Below are 26333 nucleotides of genomic sequence, written 5' to 3' on the forward strand. Positions count from 1 at the left end.
TAGATATAAAAATCCCCCGCCAGTATTAAAATTGAGTGGGACCGAAGGCTGCTGCTGGAGGGGGCGGAGCTTGATTCCACAGCTCTAACAAGTGCCATTTTCTCCACAGAGCACTGCAGAGAAGCTGTCTCCCCGGACTCTCCCCTGCTGAACACTGTGACATAGGGCAGAAAAGAGGGGGGGGGGGGGGGGCATTTGTAAGGTGCAGTGAGTGGATTATACAGATAATTATATATAAAAGCGCTATATTATCTGGGAATTTGTTTCCAGTGTCAGTTGGCGCTGGGTGTGTGCTGGCATACTCTCTCTCTGTCTCTCCAAAGGGCCTTATTGGGCAACTGTCTCCATATAAATATATCCCTGTGTGTGTGGGGGTGTCGGTACGAGTGTGTCGACATGTCTGAAGCGGAAGGCTCATCTAAGGAGGAGGTGGAGCAGATCATTGTGGTGTGATTGGTTGGACATGTGGAATGTTTTGAATGCAAATGTGACCTTATTACATAAGAGGATGGACAAAGCAGAGTCCAGGGAAAAAGCAGGGAGTCAATCCATGGCTTTGACTGTGTCACAAGGCCCTTCAGGGTCTCAAAAACGTACTCTATCCCAAATAGCAGACACTGATACCGACACGGATTCTGACTCCAGTGTCGACTACGATGATGCAAGGTTACACCCAAGGGTGGCCAAAAGTATTAATTATATGATTATTGCAATAAAAGATGTTTTGCATATCACTGATGACCCCTCTGTCCCTGACACGAGGGTGCGCATGTATAAGGAAAAGAAACCTGAGGTAACCTTTCCCCCATCTCATGAGCTGAACGAGTTATTTGAAAAATCTTGGGAAACTCCAGACAAAAAACTGCAGATTCCCAAGAGGATTCTTATGGTGTATCCTTTCCCTGCACAGGACAGGTTACGGTCGGAATCCTCGCCCAGGGTGGACAAGGCTTTAACGCGCTTGTCCAAGAAGGTGGCGCTACCGTCTCCAGACACGGCAGCCCTTAAGGATCCTGCTGATCGCAGACAGGAAACTACCTTAAAATCTATTTATACGCATAGGGGTGCTTTACTCAGACCGGCAATAGCATCGGCATGGGTATGTAGCGCAGTTGCAGCTTGGACAGATACCTTGTCAGCTGACTTTGATACCCTAGATAGGGATACCATTTTATTGACCTTAGGTCACATTAAAGACGCAGTCTTATATATGAGAGACGCTCAAAGAGACGTTGGGCTGCTAGGTTCGAGAGCCAACGCCATGGCGATTTCTGCTAGGCGAGCCCTGTGGACCCGCCAATGAACGGGTGATGCCGACTCAAAGAAGCATATGGAGGTTTTACCTTACAAGGGTGAAGTTTTATTTGGGGAAGGTCTCGCGGACCTGGTTTCCACAGCTACCGCGGGTAAATCTACTTTTTTGCCTTTTGTTCCCCCACAGCAAAAGAAAACTCCACAATATCAGATGCAGTCCTTTCGGTCGCATAAGTCCAGAAGAGGTCGGGGCTCCTCCTTCCTCGCCAGAGGTAAGGGTAGAGGGAAAAGAATGCCTGCTTCGGCTAGTTCCCAGGAACAGAAGTCCTCCCCGGCTTCTACTAAATCCACCGCATGACGCTGGGGCTCCACTGAGGGAGTCCGCACCGGTGGGGGCACGTCTTCGACTCTTCAGCCAGGTCTGGGTTCTGTCAAACGTGGATCCTTGGGTGATGGAAATTGTATCCCAAGGCTACAAACTGGAATTCGAAGAGGTGCCCCCTCGCCGATTTTTCAAGTCGGCCTTGCCAGCTTCTCCCCCAGAGAGAGCAGTAGTGTTAGCTGCAATTCAAAAGCTGTGTCAACAGCCTGTGATTATCAAGGTTCCCCTAGTCCAACAGGGGAAAGGGTACTATTCAACGCTGTTTGTGGTCCCGAAGCCGGATGGCTCGGTCAGACCCATTTTAAATCTAAAATCCCTAAACCGGTACTTGAAAAAGTTCAAATTCAAGATGGAATCGCTCCGGGCAGTGATCTCCAGTCTGGAAGGGGGGGATTTTATGGTGTCACTAGACATAAAGGATGCATACCTTCATGTTCCCATATATCCTCCTTATCAGGAGTACCTGAGATTCGCTGTACAGGACTGTCATTACCAGTTTCAGACGTTGCCGTTTGGGCTTTCCACGGCCCCAAGGATTTTCACCAAGGTGATGGCGGAAATGATGGTGCTCCTGCGCAAGCAGGGTGTCACAATTATCCCGTACTTGGACGATCTCCTGATAAAAGCGAGATCGAGAGATCAATTGCTGAAAAGCGTATCGCTCTCCCTGAGAGTGCTACAACAGCACGGTTGGATTCTAAATCTGCCAAAGTCACAATTGATTCAGACGACTCGACTATCATTCCTAGGCATGATTCTGGACACGGAACAGAAGAGGGATTTTCTCCCAATGTAAAAAGCCCAGGACCTCCAGAACATGGTCAGAGACCTGCTAAAACCAAAAAGAGTGTCTGTTCATCAATGCACTCGAGTTCTGGGGAAAGTGGTGGCAGCCTACGAAGCCATTCCATTCGGCAGGTTTCATGCGAGGGCATTTCAGTGGGACCTTCTGGACAAGTGGTCCGGGTCCCATCTACAAATACATCAAAAAATAAGCCTGTCCCCCAGGCCCAGGGTGTCTCTCCTGTGGTGGCTGCAGAGTGCTCACCTTCTAGAGGTTCGCAGGTTCGGCATTCAGGACTGGGTTCTGGTGACCACGGACGCGAGCCTCCGAGGATGGGGAGCAGTCGCACAAGGAAGAAATTTTCAGGGACTATGGTCAAGCCAGGAGGCTTGTCTACACATCAACATACTGGAATTAAGGGCCATATACAATGGCCTACGACAAGCGGAGAATCTTCTTTGCGACCTTCCGGTTCTGATTCAATCAGACAACGTCACAGCCGTGGCTCATGTTAACCGCCAAGGCGGGACAAGGAGCAGAGTGGCAATGGCGGAAGCCACCAGGATTCTTCGCTGGGCGGAAAATCACGTAAGCGCTCTGTCCGCAGTCTTCATTCCGGGAGTGGACAACTGGGAAGCAGACTTCCTCAGCAGGCACAATCTCCATCCAGGAGAGTGGGGACTTCATCAAGAAGTTTTTGCAGAGATAACAAGTCTTTGGGGAATTCCTCAAATAAACATGATGGTGTCATGCCTCAACAAGAAGCTTCGGAGGTATTGTGGCAGGTCAAGGGACCCTCAGGCAGTAGCGGTGGACACCCTGGGGACACCATGGGTGTTTCAGTTGGTCTATGTGTTCCCTCCTCTTCCTCTCGTCTCAAAAATGTTGAGAATCATAAGACGAAAAAGAGTGCAGACAATACTCATTGTTCCAGATTGGCCTCGTTGGTCCTGGTACTCAGATCTTCAGGAAATGCTCACAGAAGATCCGTGACCTCTTCCTCTCAGGGAGGACCTTTTACAGCAGGGGCCCTGCGTGTTCCAAGACTTACCGCGGTTACGTTTGACGGCATGGCGGTTGAACACCGAATCCTATCTGGGAAAGGTATTCCAGAAGAAGTCATCCCTACGCTGATAAAGGCTAGGAAGGAGGTGACGGCGAAACATTATCACCGTATCTGGAGGAAGTATGTTTCTTGGTGTGAAGCCAAGAATGCTCCTACGGAGGATTTCCATCTGGGCCGTTTTCTCCACTTTCTACAGACAGGAGTGGATATGGGCCTGAAGTTAGGCTCCATTAAGGTACAAATTTCGGCTCCATCTATATTCTTTCAGAAGGAATTGGCTTCTCTCCCAGAAGTGCAGACTTTTGTAAAGGGAGTGCTGCACATCCAGCCTCCTTTTGTGCCCCCAGTGGCACCATGGGACATTAACGTGGTATTACGGTTCCTAAAATCTCACTGGTTTGAACCGCTTCAGACGGTTGAATAAAAATTTCTCACTTGGAAGGTGGTCATGTTGTTGGCCTTGGCATCTGCGAGGCGGGTGTCCGAATTGGCGGCCTTGTCTCACAAGAGCCCCTATTTGATTTTCCATGTGGATAGAGCAGAGTTGAGGACTCGTCCTCAATTTTTGCCCAAGGTGGTTTCATAATTTCATATGAACCAACCTATTGTGGTGCCTGTGGCTACGGGTGACTTGGAGGACTCCAAGTCCCTGGATGTAGTCAGGGCCTTAAAAATCTATGTAGCCAGGACAGCTCGGGTTAGGAAAACAGAAGCACTGTTTGTCCTGTATGCATCCAACAAAGTTGGCGCTCCTGCTTCGAAGCAGACTATTGCTCGCTGGATCTGTAACACGATTCAGCAGGCTCATTCTATGGCAGGATTGCCGTTACCAAATTCTGTAAAGGCCCATTCCACTAGGAAGGTGGGCTCTTCTTGGGCGGCTGCCCGAGGCGTCTCGGCTTTACAGCTTTGCCGAGCAGCTACCTGGTCGGGTTCAAACACTTTTGCAAAGTTATATAAGTTTGATACCCTGGCTGATGAGGACCTTGCGTTTGCTCAGTCGGTGCTGCAGTGTCATCCGCACTCTCCCGCCCGGTCTGGAGCTTTGGTATAAACCCCATGGTCCTTACGGAGTCCCCAGCATCCTCTAGGACATAAGAGAAAATAAGATTTTAAACCTACCGGTAAATCTTTTTCTCCTAGTCCGTAGAGGATGCTGGGCACCCGTCCCAGTGCGGACTATTTTCTGCAAGGCTTGTATATAGTTGTTGCTTACATAAGGGTTATGTTACAGTTGAAATCAGTCTTTGCCTGATACTGTTTGTTGCATACTGTTAACTGGTTGCGTATATTCCATGTTATACCGTGTGGAAGGTGTGGGCTGGTATGAATCTTGCCCTTGGATTACCAAAAATCCTTTCCTCGTACTGTCAGTCTCCTCTGGGCACAGTTCTCTAACTGAGGTCTGGAGGAGAGGCATAGAGGGAGGAGCCAGTGCACACCCATTCTAAAGTTATTTATAGTACCCATGTCTCCTGCGGAGCCCGTCTATACCCCATGGTCCTTACGGAGTCCCCAGCATCCTCTACGGACTAGGAGAAAAAGATTTACCGGTAGGTTTAAAATCTTATTTTTCCAGGACCAGGATATCTCTCCTGTGGTGGCTTCACAGTTCGCACCTCCTAGAGGGACGAAGGTTCGGGATCCAGGATTAGATCCTGGTGTCCATGGATACAAGTCTCCGAGGCTGGGGAGCAGTCTTTCCAGGCGAAGATTTTCCAGGGGAAAAGGTCAAGCTGGGTAGCTTATCTGCAATAAGCATTCTTGAATTAAGAGCTATTTACAACGGAACATCATCTTCACGATCTGCCCGTCTTAATTCTGTCGGACGACTTAACAGCAGTGGCATAAGTAAGCCGCTAGGGCGGAACGAGGAGCAAAGCGGCAATGGCAGAAGCCACACAAGTTTTCCGCTGGGCGAAAAGGCATGTAAACGCTCTATTAGCGGTCTTCGTTCCGGGTGTAGACAACGGAGAAATAGACTTCCTCAGCAGACACGATCTCCATCCGGGAGAGTGGGGTCTTCATCAAGAAGTTTTCACAGAAGTGACAAGTCTTTTGGGAATTCCTCAATTAGACATGATGGCGTCTCGCCTCAACAAGAAACTTCAGGGATATTGTTCCAGGTTAAGGGACACTCAAGCAATAGCAGTGTACGCCCTCCTGACACCGTGGGTGTTTGTCGGTCTATGTGTTCCCTCCACTTTCACTCTTTCCAAAGGTGATAAACATAAGAAGAACAACGGTTCAGGCGATCTTCATTGTTCCGGTCTAGCCAAGGAGGGCTTGGTATCCAGATATCAAGACTTACCGTGGCTGCGTTTGACGGCATGGCTGTTGAACGCCATATCCTAGCCCGAAAGGGTATTTCCGGTTAAGTCATTCCCACATTGCTTCAGGCTAGGAAAGGAGTAACGGCGAAGCTTTACCACCGTATTTGGAGGGAGTATGTGTCTTGGTGTGAATCCAAGAAGGCTCCTATGGAAGAATTTCAGCTGGGTCGTTTTCTCCATTTTTTGCAAGCAGGTGTGGATGCAGGCCTGAAATTGGGTTCCATCAAAGTGCAGATTTCGGCTTTATCAATTTTCTTTCAAAAAGAATTGGCCACCCTTCAAGAAGTTCAGACTTTCGTGAAAGGGGTGCTGCACATCCGACCTCCATTTGTGCCCCAGTGGCACCAATGGACCTTAACGTGGTGTTGCAGTTTTTTATGTCACACTGGTTGGAACCTTTTACGAAAGGTTGAGTTAAAATTTCTCACTTGGAAAGTGGTCATGCTGTTGGCCTTGGCGTCCGCAAGGTGGGTGTCGGAATTAGCGGCTTTGTCTCACAAGAGCCCTATTTGATCTTCCATGTGGATAGAGCGGAATTGAGAACTCTGCAACAATTTCTGCCGAAAGTGGTTTCTGCGTTTCACATGAACCAACCTATTGTGGTGCCTGTGGCCACTGAAGCTTTGGCTGATTCGAAGTTTCTTGATGTAGTCAGAGAATATTTATATCGCCAGAACGGCTCAGATTGGGGAAACAGAGGCTCTGTTTATCCTGTATGCTCCCAACCAAATTGGGGTTCCTGCTTCTAAGCAGACTGTTACACGCTGGATCTGTGATACGATTCGGCATGCTCATTCTACGGCTGGATTGCCGTTACCGAAGTCGGTGAAGGCCCATTCTACCAGGAAGGTGGGCTCTTCTTGGGCGGATGCCCGAGGAGTCTCGGCGGTTTAACTTTGCCGAGCAGCTACTTGGTCGGGTTCAAACACTTTTGCTAAGTTCTACAAGTTTGATACCCTGGCTGATGAGGACCTCATGTTTGCTCAATCGGTGCTGCAGAGTCGTCCGCGCACTCCCGCCTGGTCTGGAGCTTTGGTATAAACCGTATGGTCCTTTCGGAGACCCCAGCATCCTCTAGGACGTATGAGAAAGTAGTGTTTTAATACCTACCGGTAAATCCTTTTCTCTTAGTCCGTAGAGGATGCTGGGCGCCCGTGCCAGTGCGTACTGTATCTGCAGCTATTGGTGGTTACACTCATGTGGTGTTCTTTTCAGTCAAGTCTGTTGCTGAAATTATTCATGCCATGGCATGCGGTTTGCTATTATTGGTCGTGTTTACACACAGGTTGTGTTACATTTTCGGTCAGCATATTGCTGTATATTTTTCATGCCGTCGGCTGGTGTTCTATTGAATGACACGTTCTGCGGCATGTTCGTGGTGTGAGCTGGTATGACACTCACCGTGCTTAAACAATAAATTCTTCCCTCGAAATGTCCGTCTCCCTGGGCACAGTTCTCTAACTGGAGTCTGGAGGAGGGGCATAGAGGGAGAAGCCAGTTTACACCCATTCAAAGTCTTATAGTGTGCCCATGTCTCCCTCGGATCCCGTCTATACCCCATGGTCCTTTCGGAGTCCCCAGCATCCTCTACGGATAAGAGAAAAGGATTTACCGGTAGGTATTAAAATCCTGTTTTTGCTCCAGAGTTTGCAATGATCTTGTATAACCTGCATTAAAATAAAAAATCTAGAACAAATAAAAAGAAATCTGCATTCAAAAATCCCTAATTCCACTTTGTTTGTTGTTGTAGGTACAGCGGCTCGTAACCAGTGGTCAGACTGAATTGGTTCTATTTTCCCCTGCAAAAAAGCAACAGGTTACCCAACAAAGTAGTAATCAGGTTAAACCAAGTCTGCCCTCTAGTACAAAGCAGTTTCCCCCCTCAAAACAAAATGAAAACCCACTACCTCATGTAGAACTTAAGCAGAGAGTTTCTGAAATCTTGACAAAATACAGCAATGGTCTCTGGTCTCACGCACTACCAAAAGTTTTTGAAGACACATTCAAAACTAAATTTCCTTCAGATATTCCGAACTTGGATGTACTGTCCGACATATGCACTATAGATGTTATTTCTGAAAACCCTTATAAAGCAATCCTTTATCCAAAGACCAAAGGAAGTGGAGACCAAAATCTGAACCTTTCAGTTAACTTGAACAATACCATTAAAGAAGTAATGTGTGCGGAAAAAACATCCAACATAGAACGTTTGGATCAAGAGATGGACACTGCTAGTACTCCCCCACCCTTGGTCATTCCCTCAGAAGCCTCCCCCTCTGTTCTTGTTATTGAATTAAATAACACAGAAGAAATTTTGATAAGGTGAGTGTGCTCTAATTTTTTTAATGTGTGTTTTCAAATCTTTCTTAAAAATATTTTTGAAGCTAATTAAGTTGTCCTTTTCATGATAGTATGTTATCCATGATATGGAATATTTTAAAGAAATTCATGTGTTCATTCACAACTGTGTTAATTTGTTTTTCTATTTTGTATGAAAACTTCTTTTTTCAGTAAGTTTCAATAAACATTAGCAAGTGTATGATTTGTATTCCATTTTTTATGCATAAGGTATGTTGGCCAAGACTATTCTGCTGCACTAGAACACATGGAAGATCAGATGAAGGAGTTTTACAGTAAAAATCCATCTCCTGTACATTTAAGTTCATTAAAGGTGGGACAGCTTGTGGCTTCTAAAGCAGATGAGGAGGCCTGGCTGCGTGCTCAGATATCCTCTATTGAAGATAAGAAAATTAAGGTACGCATTTTTCCAGTCCTGTATTACTCAAAAGGCATAAACCAGTAAATAGAAATTTTGTAAAAATGTTAGAAAAGAACTTAGAGGCAATAGGCAAAGATAAAAAAGGTAAAAAGAAAGTTAAAACGTTGAATATTATCTTCCATGTGTTTTTCAGCTGTTTCTACTATATTTGATAAGGATCTCTGCATTTGGAACCTTCTCCTAGGAGGGTTTTACCTCCCCTACAAAGCCTGCCATAGCTGTAATTCAACTGCGCTCTCATTGTGATACAGAGGCTTTTTTCACCCTTTTTCTTTTCTGTGAGATTTGTTTCTTTTTATGTGAGAATATATTTTCTGTTGGCTTGTTAACGTTTTCTTATAGCTGTTCTTAGTTTGTTTTTATGTTGTACACTTTTATTTTGTGTGAACACATTACTTTTCCTAAAAAAATTTGGTTTCCTACGCACTGTAATTGAAACATAAACTTTGACGGCTGATAAGAACCACTTGGTTGCCCATATACACACACACACACACACTTACACACTATGGTTAATTTTTTGTTGGCAGCCAGTTAACCTACCAGTATATTTTTGGATTGTAGTAGGAAACTGGAGCACCCAAAGGAAACCCACGCAAGCAAAGGGAGAATATACAAACTCCTCACCGTTGGGAACATCTGTATGTATGGTGCACTAAACCCTCCCTTATTACCAGATTCTACTGTACTTCAGAGATTCTTCCCTGCCTATCTGTACATTCACCTACTCTTCTGTCTTTGTTCTACAAATATCCTTCTAATTCTTTGTCATGTCTGATAAGGGAACCAGTTCCAAGACCTGTTGGAGGCAAGTTTTTTCATTTTTCCACTTCATTGAAATATGAGTCAAAAGTGGAAAATAGATGTCTGGAACCATGTGCCAGTAGTGCATCTTGCAAGGCGACATGGCTTTGCCCATTAACTTCTGGGTGAGGGATGCATCTGGAACAGTGGAACAAGTTTGCCCAAAGTCTCTGGCCCAATCAATAAAAAAAAAAAAAAGCCAAGGAATCATATGCCAAACACACTCTTTAAAGGAAAGTACAGATGGACAGTGTAAGGCTCTGGCCACACATAGCGTCCAAGCGGTTCACGCTTGGCCAGGAGGGGGGGTTTGTGTGTACACGGATCCTATTCTACGGGATCTCGCAGAACAGGATCTGGCCAGTGACACAGGGGATTTCAGTGCGGCCCAGCAGCACTGTGTGAACACATACATTGAAATCTATGTGTTCACTTTGAAATCCCGCTGTCCTGTCATCTGGCCTGACCGCAGCAACCTGCGGTTGGAGCCGCCGGCGGCGGGACTGCCGCCCATGTGCAGTCTCCTTGCGGCCAAGTGGGACCCACTTGGCCGCTTATGTGTGGCCATAGCCTAAAGTTTATTGTTGCTTCTAGTGTGGTTTCTCTAGCACTCTACCATCTGTCAGGTTACACAAAACAGTTGAAATATGTTTGTCTGATTATCACAAGGTCCAGCATTGAGAGAAGCATCCTTTATATTTTGTGGTGTCTTCCCTGTATGCAAACCCTTTTCAGTCCAAAATTTCATCATTTAGTAGTTGCGGGCAGACCTGTCTGGCTTACGTTCTGCATATTGGAATGCTAATTCTCGGAATGTTGCTCCTAACATTAAGATGTCAAGGTTTCAGCCCTTTAATTTTTCTTTAAAATCTACAATCCTCTTCATGGGATCATTTTGTTTTGCTCTTTTGATGAGCTCATAGTTGGACAGGTGAGCATGGTTTGATTAGCAACTTGCCTCCATATCTTATGGGGTGCATACAAATACTCATGAGTTAGGACTGACTTTGGGCAATTTTTGGTGGTGGTCCCGTGCTGTTACCACAGTAACATGCCACCCTTGCTTCTGATTGAATCGACTCTTAAATATCAAAAGAGATTACTCTGTTTAGATAATGAGTCAGACTTGGTCCAGCACAATGCATAATTCTTTCGAGTCTCCTTTTCAACACCAGGCTAATCCAGATATAAAAAAAAATATTTGCAGTTTAGTAGATGGTCAAAGCTCTCTTTCGTGGATATTGATTCTCTTTTGCTGGAAACTTTTAAACAAAATGGTGTCCATTTTCGGAGCAGTGCAGTAAGCTTCAAGTTGCAAAGCTCTCAAAATGAAATTATAACCACGTGATCCAGATTCATTCTGCAGTTGTCGATGAAATTAATCATGCGATTACCTCAGACCCATCGGTTCCTCCTTTTGGTGACAGGAAAGAAAATTTCATCAAGGACAATCCTCTCATTATCTGGAACTGGACCATGGTGACTACAGATAACAGCCTACATAGGAATGATGAATGGCGCAGCGCCTTTGGCTACACGTACCGCTTAAATATGAATTTTTGCATACGTGTGCTTAACCTTAAGGCTTTGCAATGTACATGCATTCTTAATCAATATGCTTTGAGTCATGGCAACAGTCAGATTTTTAACTCCATTGTCTTTTTGGACTGTTTCTTCCAAAATGTGGAGCTCCAGGCACTCTATTTAGTACAATTTAAGTGATTTGGGGTCCTTTTGGTCTGCTGTTCAGTGTGTAAGAAGGAGAAATTCTGACTTCCCTGGATAGTTCTTTCCATATCGCAGTATGTTAGAACTGCCAGCTCTCCGTTTTGGTTTCCAGGTTGGCACCTTTCCACCGCTCCCTTTTGACCTTATTTCAGGTCTTGCTAAAGGCTATACTGTTGCATTGACAAAGAGACCCTTGCCTTTTCCAGCTTGTTACTTATGAAGAAATTCTAAAAAGGAGCATATAATCACTGCTACAATCAACAGCCTTGTTATTTCTAACCATCCGTTTCTATACTGCGGTTCAGAGATTCACTCTGTTCAAACACTCATACCTCCATTTCTGCCCAAACCTCACCGCCATCTGAATCTTTGAATTTGGTGTTGACCATGGTCTGAACCCAGGCATTTATGCCATAAAGAAGGGTAGTTTCCACAGGTGACGTTATATGGGATGCATTTTCTCCATTTCACAGAGGATATTGCAGCATCATTTCCTAATGCCTAAACAGTCAGGGTTACAACAAATCATGCTGCAGTGGTGTATCTCAGTCTGTAAGCCATGAAAGAAGCATATTGCATCCTTGAGGGGGTGATACTTGGTTTTGGTCACATCAGCTATAGTGGTAAGCTGAAAGTGGAAGATACAGCATCTGTAGAAGGGGTACAGCCTCAAAACATCATCACCTCTTACACCTAAGACAGTTATTTTGAAGCTATGGCCTCTGATAAGCAAGTGACACCCAGCAGCCATCTCTTTGTGTCAGGAGAATTGAGCAGGACCCAGAGCCCCATTGTGTACATCCACAAATTCACTATTAAATGAGAGAGCCAGTGGGACCAATAACTCACAAGTCATCTCATTTAGCTGGGTACTGATGATTAGAGAGGAGTAATAGTTTTAAGAAGTACAAATATCTGTATAAGGACATAATTGTAGAACGACTCCATATCAATGGACTTCACTCATAATGAACAAAGGGATATAGCCAATTTAGATGCCTTCACATTGAGGTTCCCATCATACAATGCAGCTTAGTGAAACTAAGCATGTGACAGAAACAGGGTTGTGAAAAATACAAAAACATTGAGGTTCCCATCATACAATGCAGCTTAGTGAAACTAAGCATGTGACAGAAACAGGGTTGTGAAAAATACAAAAACATTGTATAACCCCATTTGGTATAGCAAAGAAACACATGGGTGGACAGTATCCCACTTTACAAATATAAGTATTAGGGGGAAACTTCTGCCCCTTTTTAAATCTTTTTACTTTTTTCCCCAGGTTCTTTATGTGGACTATGGATTTAGTGAAGTTGTTGACACCACCAAAATTAGTAAACTGGACAAAAGATTTTGTATGCTCCCAATCCAGGCTACGAAATGCAGGCTAGCAGGTAAGCTTTTTTTTTATAAAACTCCATTCACTTTAACAATACATAATAAAATAATTAATTTTATATATAGTTATATTTAGATAGATATACATGCAAATCCTTAAAAAAGGAGCTTAGATTCAATACACATATACAAGTAGAGAACAGAAAAAGGGTACTCTCCAATCTTTGAAAGGTTGACCTTTGAAAATAAAAGAAAAAAGAAAGACTCTTATTAAAAAAATTGATAGACAGTAAAATGTAACTTTTATTGAGAATCGTATAGAATATAGTGTGACAAACAAGATATAGTATTAGAAGTAAAAGAATATATATAATAAACCGTAAATACTGCCAAGGTGAAGAATTATTTTGTATAGTAACAGGAGTAGCCTTGCATATATCTACTATTAATGAGTAGATGGTTATTTCTCTCCTAAACTGGTGTCCCGTATGATGGTCTTAGCACCAATATGATGATAAAGTAAATAGTCTGTTGCCTAGTTTGATGTTAATTCACCTTCTGTTTAAATGTCTAACAGTGGTGTCACCATAGGCATTTTAATTCAGCAGATTAAACAAGAGTGTATAATCTGCTAAGTAAGTATGATAAAAGGTTATTTATAAATGTATACTGTTGATTAGACAGGGTGCGGTGCTTATAGCCGAGATGGTATGTTTTATTCCCAAGAAGTACTTATCTGCTCACCTATTGGATCTTATTGGTGTAAACAAATTATATAGAAAAATGTGGAAAGAAAAGGAGGAATAGGGAATTATTCCTTCTGCTTTCCAGCAAGAAAGTTTACTGCACCTGGTATTCCTTGGCAGTCTCCCAAACAAGTACTGACCAGGCCTTCGAGAGCTTCGCTTCCAAGATCAGACGAGATTAGGCGTCTCCTGTGGAGTTTGGCAGTAAACAGCTGGATGAGAGAGTACTCATTCCTGGTAAATAGAAATGTGCATCTGCTGTCCAGAAATGAATCTCCGCAGAGAATGGTCTCTAATTATGTAGAGACAAGGGCTGAATGAGAGAGCACATTAGCACAGGTGTGCAAGAGTATAGAGAGAGAAGATAATAGCAATCAATGCCTATGTGGCATCAATTGGGTATATAAGAAAATTAGAAGAGAAAAATTGATTGCAAATGAATATTTGCTATGCAAAATGCACATACGAAAAACACCTGTCAGAGGATCCAAATATGGTGGTGAGATTCTACAAGTGTACAAAATCTATTGGTTGTTCACAAATATAGATCATAGGGAACATACACTTTGTTAGGTGTAAATCTAAGAGTGCATAAAGCAATAGCCAGGATTTCTCTAACGTCCTAAGTGGATGCTGGGGACTCCGTAAGGACCATGGGGAATAGCGGCTCCGCAGGAGACTGGGCACAAAAGTAAAGCTTTGGAACTACCTGGTGTGCACTGGCTCCTCCCCCTATGACCCTCCTCCAAGCCTCAGTTAAGATTTTGTGCCCGAACGAGAAGGGTGCACACTAGGTGGCTCTCCTGAGCTGCTTAGTGAAAAGTTTAGTTTTAGGTTTTTTATTTTCAGTGAGACCTGCTGGCAACAGGCTCACTGCATCGAGGGACTAAGGGGAGAAGAAGCGAACTCACCTGCGTGCAGAGTGGATTGGGCTTCTTAGGCTACTGGACATTAGCTCCAGAGGGACGATCACAGGCCCAGCCATGGATGGGTCCCAGAGCCGCGCCGCCGGCCCCCTTACAGAGCCAGAAGACAGAAGAGGTCCGGAAAATCGGCGGCAGAAGACGTCCTGTCTTCAACAAGGTAGCGCACAGCACTGCAGCTGTGCGCCATTGCTCTCAGCACACTTCACACTCCGGTCACTGAGGGTGCAGGGCGCTGGGGGGGGGGCGCCCTGAGACGCAATAAAAACACCTTGGATGGCAAAAAATGCATCACATATAGCTCCTGGGCTATATGGATGCATTTAACCCCTGCCAGAATACATAGAAAAACGGGAGATAGGCTCCGCCCCCTTATCGGCGGCCTTATCTCCTCAGCACACTGGCGCCATTTTCCCTCACAGCTCCGTTGGAGGGAAGCTCCCTGGCTCTCCCCTGCAGTCACTACACTACAGAAAGGGTTAAAAAAGAGAGGGGGGGCACTAATTACGCGCAGTATTAAAGATACAGCAGCTATAAGGGGAAAAACACTTATATAAGGTTATCCCTGTATATATATAGCGCTCTGGTGTGTGCTGGCAAACTCTCCCTCTGTCTCCCCAAAGGGCTAGTGGGGTCCTGTCCTCTATCAGAGCATTCCCTGTGTGTGTGCTGTATGTCGGTACGTTTGTGTCGACATGTATGAGGAGAAAAATGATGTGGAGACGGAGCAGATTGCCTGTAATAGTTATGTGAGCCCCTAGGGGGTCGACACCTGAGTGGATGAACTGTTGGAAGGAATTACGTGACAGTGTCAGCTCTGTATAAAAGACAGTGGTTGACATGAGGCAGCCGGCTACTCAGCTTGTGCCTGTCCAGACGTCTCATAGGCCGTCAGGGGCTCTAAAGCGCCCGTTACCTCAGATGGCAGATATAGACGCCGACACGGATACTGACTCCAGTGTCGACGGTGAAGAGACAAATGTGACTTCCAGTAGGGCCACACGTTACATGATGGAGGCAATGAAAAATGTTTTACACATTTCTGATAATACGAGTACCACCAAAAAGGGGTATTATGTTCGGTGAGGAAAAACTACCTGTAGTTTTCCTGAATCTGAGAAATTAAATGAGGTGTGTGATGATGCGTGGGTTTCCCCCGATAACAACTGATAATTTCTAAAATGTTATTGGCATTATATCCTTTCCCGCCAGAGGTTAGGGTGCGTTGGGAAACACCCCCTAGGGTGGATAAAGCGCTCACACGCTTGTAAGGGCTCTACCCTCTCCTGAGATGGCCGCCCTTAAGGATCCTGCTGATAGAAAGCAGGAGGGTATCCTAAAATGTATTTACACACATACTGGTGTTATACTGCGACCAGCAATCGCCTCAGCCTGGATGTGCAGTGCTGGGTTGGCGTGGTCGGATTCCCTGACTGAAAATATTGATACCCTAGATAGGGACAGTATATTTTTGCCTATAGAGCATTTAAAACATGCATTTCTATATATGCGTGATGCACAGCGGAATATTTGCCGACTGGCATCAAGTCTAAGTGCGTTGTCCATTTCTACCAGTAGAGGGTTATGGACACGACAGTGGTCAGGTGATGCGGATTTCAAACGGCATTTGGAAGCAACATGAGAAGACGCCGTATTATCAGGCGCAGTCTTTTCGTGGACAAGCGGGCAAAAGGTTCCTCATTTCTGCCCCGTGACAGAGGGAGAGGAAAAAGGCTGCAGAAATCAGCCAGTTCCCAGGAACAGAAACCCTTTCCCGCCTCTGCCAAGCCCTCAGTATGACGCTGGGGCTTTACAAGCAGAATCAGGCACGGTGGGGGGCCCGTCTCAATGAATTTCAGCGCGCAGTGGGCTCACTCGCAAGTAGACCCCTGGATCCTTTAGGTGATATCTCAGGGGTACAAATTGGAATTCGAGACGTCTCCCCCTCGCCGTTTCCTAAAGTCGGCTTTACCGATGTCTCCTTCTGACAGGGAGACAGTTTTGGAAGCCATTCACAAGCTGTATTCCCAGCAGGTGATAATCAAGGTACCCCTCCTGCAACAGGGAACGGGGTATTATTCCACACTGTTGTGGTACCGAAGCCAGACGGCTCGGTGAGACCGATTCTAAATCTAAAATCTTTGAACACTTACATACAGAGGTTCAAATTCAAGATTGAGTCACTCAGAGCAGTGATTGCGAACCTGGAAGAAGGGGACTACATGATGTCTCGGGACATCGAGGATGCTTACCTTCATGTCCAAATTTACCCTTCTCACCAAGGGTACCTCAGGTTTATGGTACAGAACTGTCACTATCAGTTCAGACGCTGCCGTATGGATGGTCCACGGCACCCCGGGTCTTTACCAAGGTAATGGCCGAAATGATGATATTCCTTCGAAGGAAGGGAATTTTAGTTATCCCTTACTTGGACGATTCCCTGATAAGGGTAAGATCCAGGGAACAGTTGGAGGTCGGTGTAGCACTATCTCAGGTAGTGTTGCGGCAGCACGATTGGATTCTCAATATTCCAAAATCGCAGCTGGTTCCGACGACTCGTCTTCTGTTCCTAGGGATGATCCTGGACACAGTCCAGAAAAAGGTGTTTCTCCCGGAGGAGAAAGCCAGGGAGTTATCTGAGCTAGTCAGGAACCTCCTAAAACCGAGCCAAGTCTCAGTGCATCAATGCACAAGGGTTCTGGGTAAAATGGTGGCTTCCTACGAAGCAATCCCATTCGGCAGATTCCACGCAAGAACTTTCCTGTGGGACCTGCTGGACAAATGGTCCGGGTCGCATCTTCAGATGCATCAGCGGATAACCCTGTCACCAAGAACAAGGGTGTCCCTCCTGTGGTGGTTGCAGAGTGCTCATCTTCTAGAGGGCCGCAGATTCGGCATTCAGGACTGGGTCCTGGTGACCACGGATGCCAGCCTGCGAGGCTGGGGAGCAGTCACACAGGGAAGGAATTTCCAGGGCTTATGGTCAAGCCTGGAGACATCACTTCACATAAATATCCTGAAGCTAAGGGCCATTTACAATGCTCTAAGCTTAGCAAGACCTCTGCTTCAAGGTCAGCCGGTGTTGATCCAGTCGGACAACATCACGGCAGTCACCCACGTAAACAGACAGGGTGGCACAAGAAGCAGGAGGGCAGTGGCAGAAGCTGCAAGGATTCTTCGCTGGGCGGAAAATCATGTGATAGCACTGTCAGCAATTCCGGGAGTGGACAACTGGGAAGCAGACTTCCTCAGCAGACACGACCTCCACCCGGGAGAGTGGGGACTTCACCCAGAAGTCTTCCACATGATTATAAACCGTTGGGAAAAACTCGACAGGTATTGCGCCAGGTCAAGGGACCCTGAGGCAATAGCTGTAGACGCTCTGGTAACACCGTGGGTGTACCAGTCAGTGTATGTGTTCCCTCATCTGCCTCTCATACCCAAGGTACTGAGATTGATAAGATGGAGAGGAGTAAGCACTATATTCGTGGCTCCGGATTGGCCAAGAAGGACTTGGTAACCGGAACTTCAAGAGATGCTCACGGAGGATCCGTGGCCTCTACCTCTAAGAAGGGACCTGCTCCAGCAAGGACCCTGTCTGTTCCAAGACTTACCGCGGCTGCGTTTGACGGCATGGCGGTTGAACGCCGGATCCTGAAGGAAAAAAGGCATTCCGGATGAAGTCATCCCTATCCTGATCAAAGCCAGGAAGGATGTAACCGCAAAACATTATCACCGCATTTGGCGAAAATATGTTGCGTGGTGCGAGGCCAGTAAGGCCCGACGGAGGAAATTCAACTGGGTCGATTCCTACATTTCCTGCAAACAGGAGTGTCTATGGGCCTGAAATTGGGGTCCATTAAGGTTCAAATTTCGGCCCTGTCAATTTTCTTCCAAAAAGAACTAGCTTCAGTCCCTGAAGTTCAGACGTTGTAAAAGGGGTACTGCATATACAGCCTCCTTTTGTGCCTCCAGTGGCACCTTGGGATCTCAATGTAGTTTTTGGGTTCCAAAAGTCACATTGGTTTGAACCACTTAAATCTGTGGAGTTAAAATATCTCACATGGAAAGTGGTCATGCTGTTGGCCCTGGCCTGGGCCAGGCGCGTGTCAAAATTGGCGGCTTTATCCTGTAAAAGCCCTTATCTGATTTTCCATTCGGACAGGGCGGAATTGATGACTCGTCCTCAGTTTCTCCCTAAGGTGGTTTCAGCGTTTCACCTGAACCAACCTATTGTGGTGCCTGCGGCTACTAGGGACTTGGAGGACTCCAAGTTGCTAGACGTTATCAGGGCATTGAAAATATATGTTTCCAGGACGGCTGGAGTCAGAAAATCTGACTCGCTGTTTATCCTGTATGCACCCAACAAGCTGGGTGCTCCTGCTTCTAAGCAGACTATTGCTCGTTGGATTTGTAGTACAATTCAGCTTGCACATTCTGTGGCAGGCCTGCCACAGCCAAAAATCTGTAAATGCCCACTCCACAAGGAAGATGGGCTCATCTTGGGCGGCTGCCCGAGGGGTCTCGGCTTTACAACTTTGCCGAGCAGCTACTTGGTCAGGAGCAAATACGTTTGTAAAATTCTACAAAATTGTTACCCTGGCTGAGGAGGACCTGGAGTTCTCTCATTTGGTGCTGCAGAGTCATCCGCACTCTCCCGCCCGTTTGGGAGCTTTGGTATAATTCCCATGGTCCTTACGGAGTCCCCAGCATCCACTTAGGACGTTAGAGAAAATAAGAATTTACTTACCGATAATTCTATTTCTCGTAGTCCGTAGTGGATGCTGGGCGCCCATCCCAAGTGCGGATTGTCTGCAATACTGGTACATAGTTATTGTTACCAAAAAATCGGGTTATTGCTGTAGTGAGCCATCTTTTCTAGAGGCTCCTCTGTTATCATGCTGTTAACTGGGTTTAGATCACGAGTTGTACGGTGTGATTGGTGTGGCTGGTATGAGTCTTACCCGGGATTCAAAATCCTTCCTTATTGTGTACGCTCGTCCGGGCACAGTATCCTAACTGAGGCTTGGAGGAGGGTCATAGGGGGAGGAGCCAGTGCACACCAGGTAGTTCTAAAGCTTTACTTTTGTGCCCAGTCTCCTGCGGAGCCGCTATTCCCCATGGTCCTTACGGAGTCCCCAACATCCACTACGGACTACGAGAAATAGAATTATCGGTAAGTAAATTCTTATTTCTCTGACGTCCTAGTGGATGCTGGGACTCCGTAAGGACCATGGGGAATAGCGGCTCCGCAGGAGACAGGGCACAAAATAAAAGCTTAAGGATCAGGTGGTGTGCACTGGCTCCTCCCCCTATGACCCTCCTCCAAGCCTCAGTTAGATTTTTGTGCCCGGCCGAGAAGGGTGCAATCTAGGTGGCTCTCCTGAGCTGCTTAGAATAAAAGTTTAGTTTAGGTTTTTTTATTTTCAGTGAGTCCTGCTGGCAACAGGCTCACTGCATCGTGGGACTAAGGGGAGAAGAAACGGACTCACCTGAGTGCAGAGTGGATCGGGTTTCTTAGGCTACTGGACATTAGCTCCAGAGGGACGATCACAGGTTCAGCCTGGATGGGTCACCGGAGCCGCGCCGCCGTCCCCCTTACAGAGCCAGAAGAGACGAAGAGGTCCGGTGAAATCGGCGGCAGAAGACATCCTGTCTTCAGTCTAAGGTAGCGCACAGCACCGCAGCTGTGCGCCATTGCTCTCAGCACACTTCACACTCCGGTCACTGAGGGTGCAGGGCGCTGGGGGGGAGCGCCCTGAGACGCAATATAACAGTATATACCTTAGGTGGCAAAAAGAATACATCACATATAGCTCCTGGGCTATATGGATGTATTTTAACCCCTGCCATTTTTACACAAAAAAGCGGGAGATAAGGACGTTGTGAAGGGGCGGAGCCTATCTCCTCAGCACACAAGCGCCATTTTCCCTCACAGCTCCGCTGGAAGGACGGCTCCCTGACTCTCCCCTGCAGTCCTGCTTCAGAATCAGGGTAAAAAAGAGAAGGGGGGGCATTTTTGGCAGCAAATAACGATAATAACAGCAGCTATAAGGGAATAACACTTATATAAGGTTATCCCTGTATATATATATATAGCGCTGGGTGTGTGCTGGCAGACTCTCCCTCTGTCTCTCCAAAGGGCTAAGTGGGGTCCTGTCCTCTATCAGAGCATTCCCGGTGTGTGTGCTGTGTGTCGGTACGCGTGTGTCGACATGTATGAGGAGGAAAATGATGTGGAGGCGGAGCAGTTGCCTGTGTTGGTGATGTCACCCCCTAGGGAGTCGACACCTGACTGGATGATTGTATTTAAACAATTAAGTGATATGTCAGCAATTTGCAAAAAACTGTTGACGACATGAGACAGCCGGCAAATCAATTAGTGCCTGTCCAGGCGTCTCAGACACCGTCAGGGGCGCTAAAACGCCCGTTACCTCAGTGGGTCGACACAGACCCTGACACAGATACTGAGTCTAGTGTCGACGGTGACGAGACAAACGTAATGTCCAGTAGGGCCACACGTTACATGATCACGGCAATGAAAGAGGCATTGAACCTTTCTGACACTACAAGTACCACAAAGAAGGGTATTATGTGGGGTGTGAAAAAACTACCAATAGTTTTTCCTGAGTCAGAGGAAATAAATGAGGTGTGTGATAAAGCGTGGGTTTCCCCCGATAAAAAACAGCTAATTTCTAAAAAATTATTAGCATTATATCCCTTCCCGCCAGAGGTTAGGGCGCGTTGGGAAACACCCCCTAGGGTAGATAAGGCGCTCACACGTTTATCTAAACAAGTAGCGTTACCGTCTCCTGATACGGCCACCCTCAAAGAACCAGCTGATAGAAGGCTGGAAAATATCCTAAAAAGTATATACACACATACTGGTGTTATACTGCGACCAGCAATCGCCTCAGCCTGGATGTGCAGTGCTGGAGTCGCATGGTCGGATTCCCTGACTGAGAATATTGATACCCTGGATAGGGACAATATTTTGTTAACTATAGAACATTTAAAGGATGCATTACTATATATGCGTGATGCACAGAGGGATATTTGCACCCTGGCATCAAGAGTAAGTGCTATGTCCATCTCTGCCAGAAGAGCGTTATGGACGCGACAGTGGTCAGGGGATGCGGATTCCAAACGGCACATGGAAGTATTGCCGTATAAAGGGGAGGAGTTATTTGGGGCTGGTCTATCGGACCTGGTGGCCACGGCAACGGCTGGAAAATCCACCTTTTTACCCCAGGTCACTTCACATCAGCAGAAAAAGACACCGTCTTTTCAAACTCAGTCCTTTCGTTCCCATAAGTACAAGCGAGCAAAAGGCCACTCTTTTCTGCCCCGGGGCAGAGGAAGAGGAAAAAGACTGCACCATGCAGCCGCTTCCCAGGAGCAGAAGCCCTCCCCTGCTTCTGCCAAGTCTTCAGCATGACGCTGGGGCTTTACAAGCAGACTCAGATATGGTGGGGGCCCGTCTCAAGAATTTCAACGCGCAGTGGGCTCACTCGCAAGTGGATCCCTGGATTCTACAGGTAGTATCGCAGGGGTACAAACTGGAATTCGAGGCGTTTCCCCCTCGTCGGTTCCTGAAGTCTGCTTTACCAAAGTCTCCCTCCGACAGGGAGGCAGTTTTGGAAGCCATTCACAAGCTGTATTCCCAGCAGGTGATAATCAAGGTACCCCTCCTGCAACAAGGAAAGGGGTATTATTCCACGCTGTTTGTGGTACCGAAGCCGGACGGCTCGGTGAGACCAATTTTAAATCTGAAATCCTTGAACACTTTCATAAAAAGGTTCAAATTCAAGATGGAGTCACTCAGAGCAGTGATAGCGAACCTGGAAGAAGGGGACTATATGGTGTCTCTGGACATCAAAGATGCTTATCTCCACGTCCCAATATACCCTTCTCACCAAGGGTACCTCAGGTTTGTAGTACAAAACTGTCATTATCAGTTTCAGACGCTGCCGTTTGGATTGTCCACGGCACCTCGGGTCTTTACCAAGGTAATGGCCGAAATGATGATTCTTCTACGAAGAAAAGGCATTTTAATTATCCCTTACTTGGACAATCTCCTGATAAGGGCAAGATCCAGGGAACAGTTAGAAGTCGGAGTAGCACTATCTCAGGTAGTGTTACGTCAGCACGGGTGGATTCTAAATATTCCAAAATCGCAGCTGATTCCAACGATACGTCTACTGTTCCTAGGAATGATTCTGGACACAGTCCAGAAGAAGGTGTTTCTCCCGGAGGAGAAGGCCAGGGAGTTATCCGAGCTAGTCAGGAACCTCCTAAAACCAGGCCAGGTCTCAGTGCATCAGTGCACGAGGGTCCTGGGAAAAATGGTGGCTTCTTACGAAGCGATTCCATTCGGAAGATTCCATGCAAGAACGTTTCAGTGGGATCTACTGGACAAATGGTCCGGATCGCATCTGCAGATGCATCAGCGGATAACCCTGTCGCCAAGGACAAGGGTGTCTCTCCTGTGGTGGCTGCAGACTGCTCATCTACTAGAGGGCCGCAGATTTGGCATTCAGGATTGGATCCTGGTAACCACGGATGCCAGCCTGAGAGGCTGGGGAGCAGTCACACAGGGAAGGAATTTCCAGGGCTTGTGGTCAAGCATGGAAACATCTCTTCATATAAACATTCTGGAACTAAGGGCCATTTACAATGCCCTAAGTCAAGCAAAACCTCTGCTTCAGGGTCAGGCGGTGTTGATCCAATCGGACAACATCACGTCAGTCGCCCACGTAAACAGACAGGGCGGCACGAGAAGCAGGAGGGCAATGGCAGAAGCTGCAAGGATTCTTCGCTGGGCGGAAAATCATGTGATAGCACTGTCAGCAGTGTTCATTCCGGGAGTGGACAACTGGGAAGCAGACTTCCTCAGCAGACACGACCTTCACCCGGGAGAGTGGGGACTTCACCCAGAAGTCTTCCACCTGATTGTAAACCGTTGGGAAAAACCAAAGGTGGACATGATGGCGTCACGTCTAAACAAAAAACTGGACAGATATTGCGCCAGGTCAAGGGACCCTCAGGCAATAGCAGTGGACGCTCTGGTAACGCCGTGGGTGTACCAGTCAGTGTATGTGTTCCCTCCTCTGCCTCTCATACCAAAAGTACTGAGAATCATAAGAAGGAGAGGAGTAAGAACTATACTCGTGGTTCCGGATTGGCCAAGAAGGACTTGGTACCCGGAACTTCAAGAGATGCTCACGGACGAACCGTGGCCTCTACCTCTAAGAAAGGACCTGCTACTGCAGGGGCCTTGTCTGTTCCAAGACTTACCGCGGCTGCGTTTGACGGCATGGCGGTTGAACGCCGGATCCTGAGGGAAAAAGGCATTCCAGAAGAAGTCATTCCTACTCTGGTCAAAGCCAGGAAGGACGTAACCGCAAAACATTATTACCGCATTTGGCGTAAATATGTTGCGTGGTGTGAGGCCAAGAGAGCCCCTACAGAGGAATTTCAACTGGGTCTTTTCCTTCATTTCCTGCAAACAGGACTGTCTATGGGCCTAAAATTAGGGTCCATTAAGGTTCAAATTTCGGCCCCGTCGATTTTCTTCCAGAAAGAACTGGCTTCAGTACCTGAAGTTCAGACATTTGTAAAAGGGGTGCTGCACATACAGCCTCCTTTTGTGCCTCCAGTGGCACCTTGGGATCTCAATGTGGTGTTTGAGTTTTCTAAAGTCACATTGGTTTGAACCACTTTCCACTGTGGACTTAAAATATCTCACATGGAAGGTGTCGATGCTGTTAGCCTTGGCTTCAGCCAGGCGTGTGTCAGAATTGGCGGCTTTATCATATAAAAGCCCTTACTTAATTTTTCATTCTGACAGGGCGGAATTGAGGACTCGTCCTCAATTTCTACCTAAGGTGGTTTCTGCATTTCACATGAACTAACCTATTGTGGTACCTGTGGCTACCAGGGACTTAGAGGACTCTAAGTTGCTTGACGTTGTCAGGGCCTTGAAAATATATGTTTCCAGGACGGCTGGAGTCAGAAAATCTGACTCGCTGTTTATCCTGTATGCACCCAACAAGCTGGGTGCTCCTGCTTCTAAGCAGACGATTGCTCGTTGGATTTGTAGTACAATTCAGCTTGCACATTCTGTGGCAGGATTGCCACAGCCAAAATCAGTAAAAGCCCATTCCACAAGGAAAGTGGGCTCATCTTGGGCGGCTGCCCGAGGGGTCTCGGCTTTACAACTTTGCCGAGCAGCTACTTGGTCAGGGGCAAACACGTTTGCTAAATTCTACAAATTTGATACCCTGGCTGAGGAGGACCTGGAGTTCTCTCATTCGGTGCTGCAGAGTCATCCGCACTCTCCCGCCCGTTTGGGAGCTTTGGTATAATCCCCATGGTCCTTACGGAGTCCCAGCATCCACTAGGACGTCAGAGAAAATAAGATTTTACTTACCGATAAATCTATTTCTCGTAGTCCGTAGTGGATGCTGGGCGCCCATCGCTAGTGCGGATTGTCTGCAATACTTGTATATAGTTATTGTTACAAAAATTCGGGTTATTATTGTTGTGAGCCATCTTTTCAGAGGCTCCTTTGCGTTTATCATACTGTTAACTGGGTTCAGATCACAAGTTGTACGGTGTGATTGGTGTGGCTGGTATGAGTCTTACCCGGGATTCAATATCCTTCCTTATTATGTACGCTCGTCCGGGCACAGTATCCTAACTGAGGCTTGGAGGAGGGTCATAGGGGGAGGAGCCAGTGCACACCACCTGATCCTTAAGCTTTTATTTTGTGCCCTGTCTCCTGCGGAGCCGCTATTCCCCATGGTCCTTACGGAGTCCCAGCATCCACTACGGACTACGAGAAATAGATTTATCGGTAAGTAAAATCTTATTTTTTCCTATAATAAATATATATAAAAACCAGGTATTGCCGATTCAAATCAATGAAACCAAAAGAATAACAGTTGCTCATGAATGGAGAGCGTGCAATGGTTAAACATCAACCTAAAGGCCCATATAGACGCGCAGATGTGCGAGAGATGTGTGCTGAGCGAACCGCTCAACACACATCTCTCCCGCCGCTCAGCACAGCATGATCTGTGCTGAGCGTGCGGGGGGAGACGGGGGGGCGCTCATTTCACCCAGTGGGTGAAGTGAGCGACCCGCTAGATTGGTCTGCACGGCAGGCCAATCTAGAACCAGCGATAGCGATGCGAGGGGCTGCGCATCGCTATCGCTGTATGGGGTAAATTCTAAGCAATCTAGTCAGATTGCTTAGAATATCGCTCTGCGAGTACCCCCCTTAAGAGTTCATGACAAAAGTAGCCAAATTGTCCATATAATGGATATCAAAAACCAATAACCAATATTTCGACCAAGTGTTGCTCTTAGGGCTAGCAAAGGTGCATAGTGTTTGTAAAGAATCACATATGTGTCACTGTCTATCCTCAATACAGATCAACAATTTTAACAGTATAGACTGAATAGGATGAAAACAATTCCTATCCCCAAAAAAGGTGTTAGCAGAAGTACATTCTCTTTAAGAAGAGAAACCTATAGGTCAAAATCTATTATAGATTAAAATTAGTGGTGCTTAATAACTTTTTTAGTAAGCTAATGTATATAATAATTCTGCCCAATTGGGCGCTTACATGACCGAGATATCACCTAAGAGATAAGGGCTGCGCGCTGCCCTGTATCTCCACCAGACGGACCGTGTCACCTATTACAGGCTTGTTCACTGGTGTGGTTTGAATTTTCCATAAGGTATATAAAGGAAGTAGGGGGGAGGAGTATACTACCCACCCCTGTTTCCTGCATCCCCATTGGTGCTCAGGGGCAGATGTATTAAGCCTGGTGAAGTGATAAAGTGGAAGGTGATAACGCACCAGCCAATCAGCTCCTAACTTACATGTTACAGGCTGGGTTTGAAAAATGACAGTTAGGAGCTGACTGGCTGGTGCGTTATCACCTTCCACTTTATCACTTCACCTGGCTTAATACATCTGCCCCTCAATAACCAGGTTATTAATTCACAGGTATACCTGGTTGCTGCGTTCCTAACGTTGACCTTTACCTGAAGATTGCCCTTATGTGGTAAATAAATATTTACTATTTTTCAAAGATTGGTGAGTGCCCTTTTTCTTTAGAATGAATTGTTCTTATATTTTTGACATATTACAATCTCTGAACAAATTTAAATGACAAGAAACCT

General features: G+C 46.4%; 1 protein-coding gene and 1 pseudogene across 1 annotated transcript in view; one reads left to right on the forward strand and one right to left on the reverse strand.

Moving 5' to 3' along the window:
* Positions 1–26333, forward strand: part of TDRD7 (tudor domain containing 7) — a 227262-nt gene that overhangs the window by 121329 nt on the left and 79600 nt on the right. Inside the window, exons 7-9 of the mRNA XM_063914237.1 lie at positions 7570–8141; positions 8388–8574; positions 12413–12524. Coding sequence (XP_063770307.1) covers positions 7570–8141; positions 8388–8574; positions 12413–12524 — 871 coding nt within the window. The remainder of the gene's footprint in view (positions 1–7569; positions 8142–8387; positions 8575–12412; positions 12525–26333) is intronic.
* LOC134950611 (5S ribosomal RNA) lies at positions 13306–13424 on the reverse strand (annotated as a pseudogene).

This window comes from Pseudophryne corroboree, chromosome 1 (genome assembly GCF_028390025.1).
Source record: "Pseudophryne corroboree isolate aPseCor3 chromosome 1, aPseCor3.hap2, whole genome shotgun sequence".
Taxonomy (NCBI): domain Eukaryota; kingdom Metazoa; phylum Chordata; class Amphibia; order Anura; family Myobatrachidae; genus Pseudophryne; species Pseudophryne corroboree.